Source organism: Daktulosphaira vitifoliae, unplaced genomic scaffold (genome assembly GCF_025091365.1).
Source record: "Daktulosphaira vitifoliae isolate Bord-2020 unplaced genomic scaffold, ASM2509136v1 Scaffold_2, whole genome shotgun sequence".
Classification (NCBI taxonomy): domain Eukaryota; kingdom Metazoa; phylum Arthropoda; class Insecta; order Hemiptera; family Phylloxeridae; genus Daktulosphaira; species Daktulosphaira vitifoliae.
In genome coordinates this window covers 15,916,894-15,933,899 of record NW_026099573.1, presented here as the reverse complement: position 1 = coordinate 15,933,899, position 17,006 = coordinate 15,916,894, and the positions used below count along the sequence as shown (strand labels likewise).

Here is a 17,006-nt window from a genome sequence, read left to right as displayed (position 1 = left end):
TCATAATATCATGATTATGGGCGTATAATATCAAATTTAGTAATGTGATAAGATGAAATACTTAACCATCTTAATCTCATTTCTAAGTACTTAACACTTCAAAATATTATAAATGGAAATAGAATTTGTCATTTTTATTAATATAGTAATTAATTAGTTACTATTAACATTATACTACTTAATATAATTATGTGACAATTTTAGAGTAAATCATTTTCCTGAAACGACTACGGGTGTGTTTGTTATGGAGCAAAATGAAAGACATTCTCAAGCTATTTACAGATGACAGAATTGTTTACTATGGCATTATTGCTATTTACTGTATATTCTTGTTCAATTTGATTGTTTGGGGGTGAGTTGTATAATTTTATAAAATATGTATTATTTACAGCTAACAAAGACTATTCTTATTTATTTTAAAAGTTCAATATTTTTAAAAATATAATAAAATATTGNATTTTATAAAATATGTATTATTTACAGCTAACAAAGACTATTCTTATTTATTTTAAAAGTTCAATATTTTTAAAAATATAATAAAATATTGTTGCTTATAATTTCTTGATACTGTTCTTAAAATTTTCCATGTGTTAAATATTAATAAAATAAGTTTTATTTTATTAATTTTAATATTTTATTCCTGATATATGAATATACTAATATTATAATGTAATTGAATATTCCTTGTAATTATTAAATTTATGATTATAGATTTTTTATCCATTTCTAAGGTTGTTTTAAAAAGACTTTCATTCCTTTATAAATTTTTGACTAAGACACAATTTTTTCCCTTTTGCCATTGACTATAAAATTATTTTCCCCCTTTTTTTATCATGAACATAATTAAAATAAATATTACTTGAAGTTGAAATAGTTTACTACTTTACTAGTTATTATTATTAATCTATTATGTTGTTATTTTCAAGGTATTTCAGTTTTATTATAATTCTTATCACTTTTGGTGGTGGATGTATTTCATTTGGGTATATTTTCAGGTAATTATATCAAGTTAATTTATTATGACTAACTTATATGTATATTATAACTTTAATTCAAGATTTAATCGTAAAAAGTTAGGCTCCTCTTATTTAAAATAGAAAATACTCAAAAATTAATTTTAATGACATTTTTAACAATAAGATTAATTTTTATATTGTTTTAATTTATTAAAAGAACATTGTTTCAGTTTTTTTTTAAACTAACTTCTCCTATATACCTTTTGTACAGTTTTTGAAAGATTAATATTGACTTTTTATTTTAAAAAAATTTATATTTTTAAATAAATTTCAGTTTGGTAAAATTTTAATAATTAATGAAAATACTTTTTACAGGAATCAAGTTAAAGATTATTATAGTCCCTCAAAGAAATTAGCAAAAAAAATTTGTTTCAAATGCAATAAAAATAGTTGTACTGCATCAATAAAATGTGTTAATTTACAATGTCCGTGGACAGGTTTAATGATATCAGAACAAATAGATTCATCTCTAGATAAAGTAAAGTATTTTCATGGTACACAACATTATGTCTTAGTAATTTGTAATATTTATTTTAGCTATTTTCCAAAATAACCAATGCTTATGTGACTAGTTGGTATAAAAACCTTTCTAATGACCAACATTTTGTTAAAGAAATTAAATTAATTATTAAATTTGCTTCAAGTGTCTTATTTAAAAGATTATTGCAGGTTAGTTCTTAAATATAAACAAAAATTAATATTAAATATTTTTAATATATTATATTATATATATTTTTAATATAATATTAACTATAATTTTTTTTATTAAGATTCTTTTTGATTTCATTTTACAGTTAGATTTTGGAAATATTGTTCTATATAAACTATTGCCAGTACTTCTATCCCATATAAGTGATTGTAAACAAATAGAAAGTGGTAAAAAAATGATTCATCATTATGCTGTATTAAATCGTAAAACTGAAATAAAATATCTAAGAAAATTGTCAATGAGTGTGATACCATATGTTTCACGTCAAAATGATTTTCAGTGCAAGTAAACATTATTTTGTTGCTATATAGATCAAATTTTTTTGGGGTATTTATTATAAAAATTTGTATTTCAGAATATTTTCAATTATCTCTCGAGAGTTACTTTCTCTCTGGGTATTATTACCGCTGTCTGATGTTTTATGCAATCCTCATAATCTCACTCTTGTTTGGTTAAATCTATCTAAAATGCCAATTTCAACATCAAATTCTGCATTGAATGATAAACAAGTTGAATATTTATTAAAATTTATTGCCAAAGAACCTCGTGACGCTGTTTATCTTGAGATGCGTAGCATATTTAAAGATTCAACAATTTTAAATGCATTTATGAAATTTTTAAAAAGTAAAAATTCTGTACATCTGTTACAATTTTGTATTGATGTTGATAACTTCAACAAGCGAATGTTAAAACCAGATATTTCTTCAGAAGAGCTTGATGTATTGTACCGAGATGCATGGGATATTTTTTCAGTATACTTTAGTTCCCATTCTCCAGATTGTATATGCTTTGATACTGAACTAGTAAGCCAATTAAGAAAAGTTTTATCAAAAGATGTTGTCAAACTTCAAAATTCAAAACCTTTATATCAAGCATATGAACAAACTTATTTAATTTTAGAGAGTAGTTATTGGGTTGAATTTCATAATTCTGATGAATATTTTTCGTGGATTTGTGGATCACGAAACATAACTGAGATAAATTTAGCCCATGAATCATCAATAAATAACGAAAACAAAAACTCATCAGCCAAGATTGGTCGTAAATTTAATAGAATTAGAGAAGCCTTAAAATCAAGTACAATATATGATGGTCAATTAGATTCATTATCTTCTGAAGGTGATCCAGAATATGGAGAAGATCTTATTGTTGATAGTTCCATTATCAATAATAGTGAAAGAGATTTAAGTACTTGGAATGTATTTGATGTGACTTCTACTGTAAAACTAGAATCCGGATCAAATGGAGGTCAATCATTAGCATTTATTATTTCAGTTGAAACACTCGAAAACAATGAAATCAAACAATGGTGTGTAGAAAGAAGACTTGCTGACTTTTACACCTTAAAAACTAAGTTAACAGAATTTCATGGAGTATTTTTAGATGCTCAATTACCGTCTAGAAGAATTTTACTCTACAAAGCCGAAAGTGATGATACTTATAAACTTTTTCTTAACCAACTCTTACAAAAGCCAGAACTTAAGGGATCTGACTTGTTGCACATGTTCCTAACTTCTGAAGAAAACTTTGAAGATTCAGAATCAGCTATTGGCCGTTTATTAAGAAAATCTATGCCTTTAAATTTACGTAAAGAAAAAGGTCAAAATTTAGAATCATTCATTTCAATTTTTATGAATTCAATCGAAACAAAATTAAAACAAAAGTAAGTATTCTAACATTTTTTAACCTAAAATTTATTAATATTATATTATGTTATTGCAGACATGAATGGAAAGATTTCAATGAAGAAGTTTCTAGTAGAAAAGTAATAACTGCTGAAAATCCACTATATAAAGATAATTTTAACATTATAACTGAAGAAGAAATTGATTTAAATATTTCTTCTCAAAATGTATTCTATCAAAATTATTGTATTAATGGACCACTCAGCTGTATAATATTTGTTGGTGTACAAATTTACAATTTTTCTAACACGATAGTTCAATTATTATTAGCAATTAAAGTTATATGTGGCAATTTTATTGACTCTATCATTCAAAAGCACATATCATTGTATTTAGCTAGATCAATTACACCGTCAAAAATATCATACTTGATTGATATTATTGAAAGTATGTAATAAATATGTATAATTAAGTTAATCAAAATTAATTTAAATATTTATTGTCGTTTAGATTCATTGTTTCCTGAGGATGGAGTGATTCAGAATAGTGAGAGCAAAGATATTACATTTGAACATATAATACAACATAAAAGAAATTCTGCTTTGTTACCATTCTACTCATGTATTTATAAATGCATTCAAAATAGTGTGATGAACAAACAACTATTTTACAGACTTTTAGATGTTATTTTCCTGGAAATATTTCCAGAACTGCAGAGTGCAAATTAATATGACCAAATTATGTTTAAGTTGTTTCATTTCTGTGATACTTTTGAGTGATAAAAATGATTTTCTGGATGTTAAAAATAAGGTATTTACTGATCAAATACTTAAACATTTACAAAATTATTCTTAACTTTTTTAATTATATCAATTTTCTTTTCTAAATATGACTATTGAATTTGACTTATTATGATAAAAATTGTACTATTTGTAAACATTAGTTGCTCTACATTAAAATAAATGGGCTCCAAAAAATTAGTAGTTAGTTATGAGGTATCTTTTACATAATGTAAATAAAGTGTTCAATTTTAAAGTTTGAATATAATATGAATATTAGGTATATAAGTTGAATATATTATATTCAACATAATGCTACCATAGTAAATATTTGTTTATGTATTTTTTTTCAAAAATTAATTTTTAATCTAGTTTGTATAAATTAGACAAGACTGTGATTTGTTATATTAAGATGGCTTAACTAGTTTTAGACCTGATTTATGAATAATAAATAAAAACTATTATAGAATTTCGATTGTCTAGTTATCAATAAAATAAATAAGATATTCTATTTAGGGTCATAGGTATAATAATTTTTCTTATCTTTTTGACTGGTAAAATAAAAATTAAGAGTGGAGTCAAAAAATTTCCTTTTTCTATTTATGTCTTCTACCTAATTTAAGTAATTAATAATATTTATTTATAATTTGTATAGCTGTATAATTTTCTATTTATTTTATTAAATTTAATTCATATTGAATTACATTTTGTGTCTCGTTTAGTTTAGAGTCAAACAATATATAGGTATTCAGTAAGTAAGAAAGCGGATTTTTATTGTTCTCATTGTTTATAACAATTGACCTGTTTCCTTACTGAACATTTTGTATATTTATCTACATTATGAATTATCAAAAATGCCCACATATTTAATTAAAAATACTTGTATAATAAATAAATATTTTTATTTACATTTGCAAAGTTAAAATAAATTATAATTTTATTAAATTTTTTACAGCCATATATGATTATTCCAGAATAAAAATCATCAGAAAATTTTTAATTATATATAAGGTTTAACATATGAAATATTTTGCAAGGAATTCCTAAAATAAAATGAGTGAGAATATTTTAAATATTATTAACTTATTAATATCAATTCATTTTTTATGAAACAGATTTATGTATATTTAAGTTATTTATTATCTAATTCATGAATTACACTAACAAGTATGTACTTGTTTCTTTTACATAATCAATTATTTTACTTTTTTGTTCCTTAAAGTAAATTAATATTAGTATTTTATCTTTTGCTAAAACAAAAAATTAAAAAAAATATATTTTTCCAATATTTTATTTAACTATTTCATACATTAAAAATAGTTCAAGATCAACTAATTTCCCCATTATTTATTACTCTTAAAACTATTGTTTCTAATTAGTGGTTACTCAACATCGTCTACAGTTTAATTTGTAAAACATTCGAATTATATTCTTAAGATATATAAATTCCTTTAAAATAAGTTGTTATTACAAAAAAAACAAATAATATTCTATGAAACATAATGTATTTTTTAAAATCATTTTTAGTGAAAAACTAAAGTAAATAGTTGTTTAATTATGCACTTTTTATAACATTTTATAACTCATACTTATGCATTAAAATTATTTTCATATAATGTATAAGAATAAAGGAATACTATAATATTGTGATGTATTTATTGAGATATTTCTGAATTCATTATTTAAAAATAGAACTTATGTTATTGGCAAATAAATAAAATAATAATATTTTATTTTTAAATATTTTTCAAATTTGGAATAAATATAATTAATATTTGAAATGTAAGTTAAAACTCAATAAAATTTTAAAGTCAATGTTCATAGATATCACCTTACAAACTATTAAATTTAAATTTTTATCCTGTTGATGGAAAATGGAATTTCTTTCTAATTATGCAAACTATTCATTGACATTTATGTGTTTGATTATTATTTTATAATATTTACATTGTTATTTTTTTCAATTTTGTATTATAATAAAAACATTATTTTATCATCATTTATTTAAATATAAATTATTTATTTTTTATATTATTAAAATTAATTATTTTATTTATTTTTTGTCTATACTAATGTAAATTTTACAATTAAAAACTTCAACTAGTGTTATATAACTTGAGTGTAAATAAATGGCATAAAGTATTCATTATTGACAGTTGATATAAACAATTTTTATTTGCACTGATTAACTATTTCAAGGATTTATATGAACTTAAACTTATTATGTTATTTTACTTTTATTAAGAATTTAATACTTATAATTGCGAAATTTTATATATCAATTCTACTATGCATCTAAAATCCATGAACCAATTTAAGACTTTCATAAAAATATTCCCAAGTTATTATTTTTTTCCTAAGAATTTTTAATGAATTTTTACTTAGTTTTAAAAATATTTTTAATACCAACCCATTAGTTGTTTTATTTTTCACTTTTCTACTACTTTTAATTAAATATTTAATATAGTTTTTTAATATTTCAATTTGTTGGGACCAATTAATGGTTAATAGAATCAAAATAACTTTATAACTAATTAATACTTGTGTATTAATTGTATCAGTAAAATATTTTTTCACTTTGAACACAGTTACTTTTTGTAGCATTATTATTATTTTTATTAGATGGCTAGCCAATAGTATACCCCCAAAAATACCTAGTGCAATAAATTGTAATACATAATATAAAGAAATGGAATATAAAAAAAATGTAAACAAAACAATTGATTCCTTTTTTTATTGAATGATGAATGTATATTTATAATTTTTTATGTGAATTATAATAATCCCATTGTATATATATATATATATGTTATATGAATTAAGTACTTTAATTTTATATAGATTATTTTCGTCAGTAGCCTTATTAATAAATATTATTTAAATATTTCAATTTATAAGTTTTACTAATAATTTGAGTTGTTTATTGCACTATATTTAAGCTTTTAAAATAAATATTTGATTGAAGTTCTTTGACAATTAAAAAATTCATATAATATAAAATTTCTTTATCTAATATACTTCAAAATCAACTGAAAAATTGTACTTTTATTAAATAAATGATTACTCTATCTAGGGTGTAGATTATAGTAACACAAGTCCAAAATACTAAATTTTTGGGGAAAAAAAATATAAACGTTTTATATTATTTTTGAATTTTCCTTTTTTTAACGTGATCAAAAAAATGAAAACAAATGATAAAATCTAAATATTTTATTTCACTCGTCATTTTAAATGTATGTAATTTATAAATAATTTTTATAGACTAAAGAATATATATTTTTGTTCAAAGGGACTTTTACCCAAGAACCGTCCAATTATAAGAACAATAATTTAATTTTTTGAACTCATATTTTATTGAAATTTTCAATGTTCTTATTTATTCTTTTATTATTGTATTGTATTACATTATAACTATTATCGAAATGATTAATTATTATTGTACAGGAGTGGTTTGGTTAGTTTTTTGTCTAGGGAGAAGTAATTTTTTTTTTCAAAAAGATTGTGAGCACAATAAAGCTAAAAATTGTATGTATTTTATTACAATACGTACTGTAAATTATAGAGGGAGGGAGAGCATAGCCACACTGTTATTGTATCACTTATAAACCTAGTGTTATAACACTAGTCATTAATTTGTAATAGAAACTGTTTATTAAGTTACCATTATACTTAGTATTTTTATTACTATTTTTAGATCCTAATTTTCAGTTGATTGTTTATCATGACAATTTTAATTATTTAATGAGATATAAATAATAATATAATATATTATTACAACAAACATATTATGCTTATTCGCTAGTTTAGCTTATTTACAATTCTTACTCATATAATATTATATAGAATCTTAAATGTTTTATTACAATTGTACATTATTGTTTGCATAAATTATGAACACTAGAATAATATAAAGTAATATGTATTTATGTATGTTAAAATATTAATAATACAAATTATGATTTATAACCAATATGTAAAAAATACATTGTAATATTGTTATTAAAATTTTAAAATTTTACTGTGTTCTGTGTACATTTGATGTAAAATCATTTTTGCCACCAGTTTTGGAAATCAACTTAACATGTTCGATTACTATATTCCTGTTAACTGCTTTACACATATCATATACTACTAATGCGGCTATGGTACACGCTGTTAAGGCTTCCATTTCAACTCCAGTACGATCTTGTGTTACTACACTTGAGGTCACTTTAACTGAAGAATTTGACTTTTTCAACTGGACGTCGACCGTTATGCCATCAAGCTTTAATTGATGGCACAAAGGTATAAGTTCCCAAGTCTTTTTAGCAGCGCATATTCCAGCTATCTGTGCTACTCCTAATACATCTCCTTTTTTTATGAGATTTTCATCAATTAGTTCTACTGTAGTCTCGTCCAATTTAATTATGGCTTCAGCTACGGCCGTACGACGAGTCACTAATTTATCAACAATATTAACCATACAAGCTTTACCAGATTTGGGATCGATATGTGTGAAACTGTGATTTTGTCTAATACTAATTATATTTCCATTTGTACTTTTTGGTATAGAATATAAATTTATACATTCACCAAATAAAGTTTTTCTTGTAATATTACTTTTTAAGAGATTACCTAAAAATAATAATTTCAATATATGAAATATGACGTTAAAAAAAATACTTGAACAATTTGTAGCTTTTGACAATTTAAAGATCAACAACATCACTATGTTGTAATAAAAAAATAATCAGTATAACTAGACAAAGTTGCCTTTGTGCGTTATAATTTCAAAGATATCATTTATTATTTTAAAAAATTGAATAATTAAAACGGCAAAATAAACTGACAAGTATAAATATTTAATTTTAAAAGTGTTGCAAATTAGTATAATTTGTAAAAATTTTGAAAAAGTGTCAATTTATTTTGTATGAGAATAATATATTAAGCCTTTTTTGCACCTTTTAATTTGTAAGACGGCGACGAATATAGGCAATTTAGCTACTCTTATGACTAGCATTCAGTTATTAGAGTATGATTAATAGGGTTCGGAAGTTAGTACACTTAGAATTTTTTTAAAACGTAAAATGGGCTAAATCAAACCTATTTCATAAGGGTAATAAATAAAATTCAAAATTTTTGTCATGTTTGTCAATATTTTCCATAAAGGTTTTTTTTTGGATCATATTTTATTCATAGTTAAATTGTTTTATTATTTTTCATTAAATATTTCAAAACGAGAATTTTGTTTTTATAAAAAAATTTTAAAGTATAAAAATTAATTCATTAATTATGAAGATATATTATTTATCTCTTATGGTGTCCGACAAAAAAACATTAATTAAAAATGCACAAGAACTTAGAAACAAAATTACACTAAAATTTAATATACATTATATTAATGCACAATTTTGTACTCTGGTTGATTTAATCAAAACTCATGATTTAGTACAAATTGTTACACATAAAAGCAAAAAAATTCAACAAGCAAACACTAAAATTGGACAAGAAAAAAAATTCAATTTTAGATAAAAATACGAAATCTTGCTCATTTAAAATTTTCTTAAATTATATTCCACAGCATATAAAGAATCTTTACGAAGTATGAAAATTTGTTGTCTGATAACATCGTTAATTTAATATAGAGAGTATTAAATACAATACACGTATTGTACAATGAAACAATTTTGATTGATTTTTAAGTTAAATTTTTATATTCTTTAGCTAATATGTGTAAAAGTTTTCGTCAAGATAGCAAACTATTTTATTGATCAATATTAATGTTGTTTTAAATGAAATTAAAGAATATACATGAGATTAAAAAGTAGTGAGTAGAAACGTATGCTTCGGCGCACGGGGTTTCGGGTTCGATCTCCAAGGTGCCAACGAGATTTTTTCATTGGTGGTGTCTAGTCTTTAGTGCAAGCCGACCATAATACCCGTCTCGTCCAACATTGGCTTAGCCTTGAACCATTTTCGACTTCCTAATTTAATATGAAAAATGGCCACCACCTTCTGCAGCATGTTAAGTTCGGCAAATAGAAAGATGTAAAACTGATTATATGTGGTTAAAAAGTTATTTTTTAAATTTTTCACAAGTCATTTTTCATTTATAACTATTTTTAGGTTATTATTTTCATTTTTTATGATATTTTTGTAATTTTTGAATCATTTTAAGGTTTTTTAAGTAAACTATATTCGAGCCCTAATGATTAATGTCATCTGTTAAGAGTCGAAAATTTTTACATCGAAAATATAACGAAAAGTAATATTTACACAAGGACTAATGTAAATACAAATTAAAAGTGCAATTTTCCTTTTATTAACGAAAACAAAATTATTCAATTTTAACAACATTAATTAATGCTAGAAAAACATGGGAACTCATTTGACAAAATTTTAGTTAAATCTAAAATTTGGTTATTTTGTACACCAACTGTTATTGTTGAATATGCTACAAAAACAAAACGTAAAAATATACTAAAATTTTTATAATTTTCTTCTTTCTATTAATTTTGTAACATTAATTATTCAAATTGTATTAAACGTTTTATTAAAAGCTCTTCATAAAAAAATTATAACTTTACATAAGTTTATAATTTTTAGGCAAAAATTGTCAATTACTTCTAATTTGAGCATTATAATACGAAAATATTATAGTATAAATATTTCATTCATTTTTGCTTTGTTCGTTCTATAATTTTCAATTTGTTACGTTAATTATTCCCGCAATTTTGATTATTGTAATTATGTGTTGTCTACAACAATAGATAATTGTTGTCGCCAGTGTTTCTTGTAAAGAATTTTTATCTAGTGAGCCGTTTGAAAAAATTGGGGAGTCATTTATATTACACGAAGCAAAATAAATGTTTTGATAATAATTATCTTTGTCGGTTAGTATGATTGTGACAATATAATAAAATACACAAAAGTTTATCATACACACATAAAAATAATGATCTATTGTTCTCTTCAAATTTCTTCATATAGTCAATAGTAAATGTCCTATACAAATTTAGTACATTTATCTATACGTCCTTACCTTTTTCCTTACCAAGTTATTCAATTAATTAAAACAAATACAAATTAAATAATTAATACTGTGTGGACTCTTATCTTGGAATTCAGTTATATCAAAATGGATTTTTTCTAATATTTAATATCTTTAATATTCTTTAAATTTTTCCGGGGGAACGCCTAAAAGAAACACTGGTTGGTTCTTATGCCATAGTCTAGTAAACAGCAATTATATCTGTAGTGGTTTATATAGAGTTTCTACAAAAAATCGCAACAAAGTCAATATTCAAACATCGGTTTGTTACTTTATTCTTTAATTATACTTGTTTTATATGATTAGAACTATTAAACTAAAACGTTTTTCTAGCTACGCTAATTTTTCAAGAAAATCCTTGTTTTTATTTCTTTTATTGTGTAAGGGAATCAAAATAATAATATGAAACTCGTGGGTTTCTTATTATCTAGCTGAATTGCAAAGAATCCTGCAAGACAAACTTTCTATACACAGTGTTAATATTTTTAAAAAATATTTAAGTAATTACTCTAAAATAAAATACAATTTAAATACTATTAACGATAAAGTATTTTAGTGGATAATTAAATACTTTTGAAAAGTAATTTTTTTTTAATAAAATATTAGTTTATTGCATTTTAAAACAATTATTTATAGAATATAAGATAAATATAGTACTGAAAAAGTACTTAAAAATTATGTTAAGAAAATAAATTAATAAAATGTATAAATGAGAATTAAATGATTAAATAAAATTAATTACTTTTACACAAACATTATTTAACACTGTTTCTACGTATCTAATTTTATCCTTAATGGTAGTAAAAACAAGTTTTTTTGAAATCGTAATAAAAAAAATTTTTAATTTAATATTATAGAATTTGGAAATACCTAAAATCATAAAAAAATTTGCATCGCACGCAATTACAGGAAAACAATTTGCTATATACAAAGCCATTTTGAAATAAACCATACGATTCATCGATAAACTTACAAATCTAGTAGCGAAAATTGCCCTTATTGGTCACTTACAAATGAGTTTGTTAAAATATCTATTTATATTTGTGAAATGACAGCTAAATAAAAAAGACATGTACTTTTATATTTTTCTCGATATCTCATTATACCATAATAAGTAAGTGAAATTAAATAATTTTGATGGACTGCAAAATGAAATATACAATACTTTAAATAATTGCAAAATATATTTAAATGAGCCTTAGGCAATGTAATTAATTACATAGTATTTATTTAGGCAGTATTATACGTTTCTATAATTTAGTTTCAGCATTATAATAATTAAACTTTTTTGAAAATAGTCTATTATGGATATTATTTTCTACCCATATTTCAGCTATGCGTAAAAATAGGTATATACAATATTATACTAATACTCATTCCGTCAGAAGCCCTACAAGAAGAGTAAATTTATTTATAGTATTGAAACTATACTATCATATTTATTGAAAATGTTAAATTTCAATGTTATGATAATTATTCTTAACATCCTCTCTAGCACCGGGTTCGGATTTAGTTGCGATAGACTACTCGGGACTGGTATAGTTCAGTGGAGCTGAATCGAATTTCGATAACCTACTTACTGAGGCTTCATGCGTTCCGGATTAAGTAATGTTAGCCATTAAAAATTAATTACGTTCCTCAAAAAATCTAGTTTTCAAAGCGTTTTAGTCTGATCCTATATTCCCTTACCATCATTATGATAATCTAAATGTTTATGTAATTTGAATGTGTAGTTAGTCCTTACCTATCCGCCAATTAAAACCATTGGACGATTTATCATTTTTGAAAGATTCTTCATTCCTATAAATATTAGAAATTCTAATTAGAACAAAGAGAATTCCATATAAAAGCTATGTTACATTTAGACTTTCAAAAATTAAGTTCTTAAATATAATAAAATTAACTATTCAGCTATAAAAAAAATAATAATTGAATATTGATTCAAACTAATTTGAGTTCCCCGAAATCAAATGAATAAAACTTATTTTGGATTAATTAGGAACATATTTGCAAATTGAAGGAGCCTTGAGATAGCTAAGGTTCCCTAATTCTGTCTCAGCTCCATTCCCAATCATTTTGTTCAAATTGTAACTATGATTAAGATTTTACCGGCATGTTTTCGTTTTTTCGCTTTTACTGCATTTGAAATGATATCAAGGAGTTCTTTTTCTGATGCTCCTTCGCGCAGGGGGTTTCTGAAAAATCATAAAAAATGTAGTGGTATTATTAATTTTATATTTGGCTAAGATTTGACTTGAATTTGCTATATTTTAAAAAGTTGCTAAATTTCAGCATATAAATGTCTTCTATGAAGTAGTTAATCAAATTCTCGAAAAAAAATAAAAAATTCGTTGGATTCTATTGTACAAGTAAAAATATGTTTATATTTCTATTCGATATAAAAAAACCTCTTAAGCCTTATAAATACGTCTTTTTATTGAATCGCTACACTAAAAAAATACCTTAAACTTATTTCGTTGTTTTGAAATAAGCAAGCTTTCAAGTTACCATCGGCCATTAGTCTCAATCGATTGCACCCATCGCAGTAATCATCTGTCATAGAAGTTATGAACCCAACTCGGCCCTTGAATTCCGGCACCTTGAACATCTGTACCGAAAATAAATAGAATGCATCGTAATTTTTTAATCCAATTCAATTGTGTACATACTTTAGAAGTGGCGTTCGTGTTGTTGTCCGCACACGGTTGAAAGTTTGGAAATTTTTTTGTTATTATCTCCACGGCTTCTTTGTAGGGAACTAATTGTTGTTCGTCCCACTTGTTCATCGCAAACGGCATGAACTCGATAAATCTATAGTCCACGTTAAGGTTTCTTGTGAATTCTACAAAATCGCACAGCTCGCTCAAGTTAAATTTTCGCATTAATACGCAATTCACCTGAAGGACGTTCAAAATAATCGCACACTTGTCAATACTTAAATTCATTTTTTCAGTTATCACAAAACATCACACTACATTAGGATGAATATCAATGGTTGTTATTGTAAAGTTTCATACATTAATCAAATATGTCTATTTATTAAAATCAAGTGTTCAGCGTCGTTTCTATTAGTACATTAATGAATGCTGAATCGGTTTCCGACATAAGTATATTCTACACACGATCAATGTGTTTTTATGTATGCAGAACAGAGCGGCAGTATCTGTATGGAGATAACCGACGAATGATTGACGTATGTTTGTGCGTATAGGAATATATTGAAACATGATTAGTGATTGTCTGATGAAAAGATATTAATATTCGCATATAATATACACCTAACGATAAGGACGGTGTTTTTTGATTATATTTAGTTACAAAAAATAAATAAATAATATTTTTAAATAATAAATACATGTATACCGTCAGATTATGTTTATTTTTCTATGTGATTGAATTTTAACATTTACAAACCTTGACAGGATTAAAACCAAGTTGCAAGGCCAAGTCGATGCCAACTAACACTCGTTTTAGTAAGCCTCCGTCTCGCCTAGTAATCTTTTCGTATTTTTGTGATTGTAATGTGTCCAGGCTTATATTCAGGGCATTTAAACCGGCTCTTTGTAAGTTTACTAAAGTTCTTGTTAGAGTCAATCCGTTTGTTGTCATCGCGATCGTTCGTAAACCATTTAGCTCTTTTAGAGATCCTAAGAATAAATGTCAATAATTCTGTTAGAAATACTTAATACATATATGTATTAAATATTTAAATATTACTTATTAATGATAATTAATAAGCAGTAACAAATACGTTACACATTTAATCATAAAAACCTTCTTTGATTATTCATACAACCTTTAAATGACAGAATCGAAACAAAAATAGATTTAAATTCAAAACTATACATATAGAGAAATTCGCTAAAATATTTTCAAAATTATTTTTTTATATAAAAATTAATATGAGTTTTAGAAATCTGTAAATATTTAGGAAGCCATTTAATATTATATTTTTGAAATCGTACATACACATACGGTTCCGATTTTATTATTTCCTAAAAACATAATAAAATATATATTTTTTTATTGAAATTACTATATAACAATATTAATATACGATAATAATATACTACACTATGTATAATGTTATATGTAAACAGACAATTCAAATAACATAAAGTAAATTATCAATTAATTGATAATTTTATAATATTAATAATTATTTATATCTTTATAAAACCCTATTAGAATCATGTAAAATTTCAAGTATTTTCGAAAACTCGAGAGTTTTAAATCAACCACTTGAAAATTAACATTAATTTTTTAATATATTATTTGAAGAAATCTATTTGATAGTTTTAAAGACTTGCAAAAATTAATTATTTTTTTTATATAATAACGTATAGGGTTCTTTAAAATTTTAATTAATGGGCCAATATATATATATATATATATTTACTATTCAATAAGTTAGATACTAAATTATTATTTAAAGAGCTTACAATAAAGTAACTTAATGTACAAATTTATATCAATTAAAACACAAAATAGTTTGTTAATAAAAACATAGAAAACATTAAAGATATAAATATTTAAAGATAATTTGGTATGGGTATTTTTTACTATTGAATGATCTGAACTGTTTAACTATGAAGAATAAAAAAATTCTAAGTTGACGAACGACAACTTACTGACAATGTCTACTATATCTTTCCTTACAGTTGGCTCGCCACCGGTTATCCGCACCTTATTAATCCCTTGTTTGACGAAAAGGCTCACCAGCTTTAACATTTCTTCATTAGTAAGCAAGTCGTTCTTTTTCGACAGTTTAGCTCCATCCACTGGCATACAATATTCACCTAAGTTTACGACAAAATTTTAGTTTTTTGGTAAGGTTTTTCCATTGTTAATTAAGACATGTTCTTTGAAAATAGCATAAGTTTATTCGCTTTTATTTAATCTGTCAAAATCATCGCTCACATCTTAAGTTACAACGTTCCGTCAGAGACACTCGAAGGTAATTGTGCTTTCTTCCAAACAAATCTGTAAGTATTTCATTAGGCTTCAGGTTCTGAAAAAAATTGTTTTAGCTATACAATAAAAAAAATAGTAATTGCTAAAATAAAAATTTTTAATTTTACTATTAATTAGCATATAAAAAAAATTAATTTTAAAATAAAACAGTTATTGTAATTGTATTACATTATAATGTAATATACTTTAAAATATTCTGTTCTGAATGATTAATTCTCAACTAATTGTTATCAAACACTATATAAGAAAAAATGTTTATAGAAAAAATGAAATTAACAATTTTATTTTGAATAAACTATATACTCGCATCTAAAAAGAGCTCTAGCATAACTGTTTCTTTTTATGTCAAAATCTATAAAAACAAAAAAAATATATAAAAACTTACACGAGTCGAAATGGTTCTAGCCTTCAAATAAAAGTTGTATTTAAATAATAAACGATAAATCATTTTTGTTCAATAGGAAACTCAACAACTAAAAAATCAGTTAATAGCTAGTAAAATTAAAAAAAAAAATTGCGTCCTACGATGTCCAAGTGTCTTACCATACTGCATTGTCACTACATTATACTAGGGTTGTAAATATACTTACGAAGGTAAAATAACACACAACATATTGTTATTATATACAAGTAATTTGACCCTGACGCTTATCTCATTGGAATACCAACCTACTTGATTTTTGTTTGAAATAATTTGATGAATATGTGTGTTAACTACAAACATACACAAGAACAGTTATTTTCATTCTCCGTATTAATTATTCACGTGATAGGCTTCATACGCTGCGAATGACAAAATTAATATTAAGTTATCATTTGCAATTTACTCAATATGACATTTTTGATTAAAGAGGATGATTTTATTATCTTAAA

At 23.9% G+C, this 17,006-nt stretch overlaps 2 protein-coding genes across 10 annotated transcripts; one reads left to right on the top strand and one right to left on the bottom strand.

The window, feature by feature from the left end:
* Positions 1 to 46: 46 nt before the first annotated feature.
* LOC126899730 (sorting nexin-14-like) lies at positions 47 to 7,600 on the top strand. The gene is made up of 10 exons (XM_050674862.1): positions 47 to 145; positions 205 to 352; positions 927 to 995; positions 1,332 to 1,494; positions 1,554 to 1,685; positions 1,811 to 2,010; positions 2,081 to 3,388; positions 3,448 to 3,797; positions 3,861 to 4,160; positions 5,085 to 7,600. The coding sequence occupies exons 2-9, from the start codon at positions 255 to 257 to the stop codon at positions 4,076 to 4,078; spliced, it is 2,538 nt and encodes an 845-aa protein (XP_050530819.1). The 5' UTR covers positions 47 to 145; positions 205 to 254; the 3' UTR covers positions 4,079 to 4,160; positions 5,085 to 7,600.
* Positions 7,601 to 7,676: 76 nt separating this feature from the next.
* Positions 7,677 to 16,928, bottom strand: LOC126899733 (molybdenum cofactor biosynthesis protein 1). 9 transcript variants are annotated; one of them, XM_050674868.1, is made up of 9 exons: positions 16,519 to 16,766; positions 16,080 to 16,170; positions 15,791 to 15,958; positions 14,574 to 14,806; positions 13,829 to 14,056; positions 13,622 to 13,767; positions 13,269 to 13,354; positions 12,904 to 12,959; positions 8,602 to 8,743 (listed from the first exon to the last, which is right to left on the bottom strand). In XM_050674868.1, the coding sequence occupies exons 1-8, from the start codon at positions 16,579 to 16,581 to the stop codon at positions 12,904 to 12,906; spliced, it is 1,071 nt and encodes a 356-aa protein (XP_050530825.1). In that variant the 5' UTR covers positions 16,582 to 16,766; the 3' UTR covers positions 8,602 to 8,743. The 9 variants fall into 9 exon arrangements, with proteins under 9 accessions (XP_050530822.1, XP_050530821.1, XP_050530824.1 ...); XM_050674870.1 differs by lacking the exon at positions 8,602 to 8,743 and adding an exon at positions 10,484 to 10,562 and having other exon boundaries at positions 16,519 to 16,767; XM_050674871.1 differs by lacking the exon at positions 8,602 to 8,743 and adding an exon at positions 11,942 to 12,214 and having other exon boundaries at positions 16,519 to 16,767.
* Between the last annotated feature and the right edge of the window lie 78 nt (positions 16,929 to 17,006).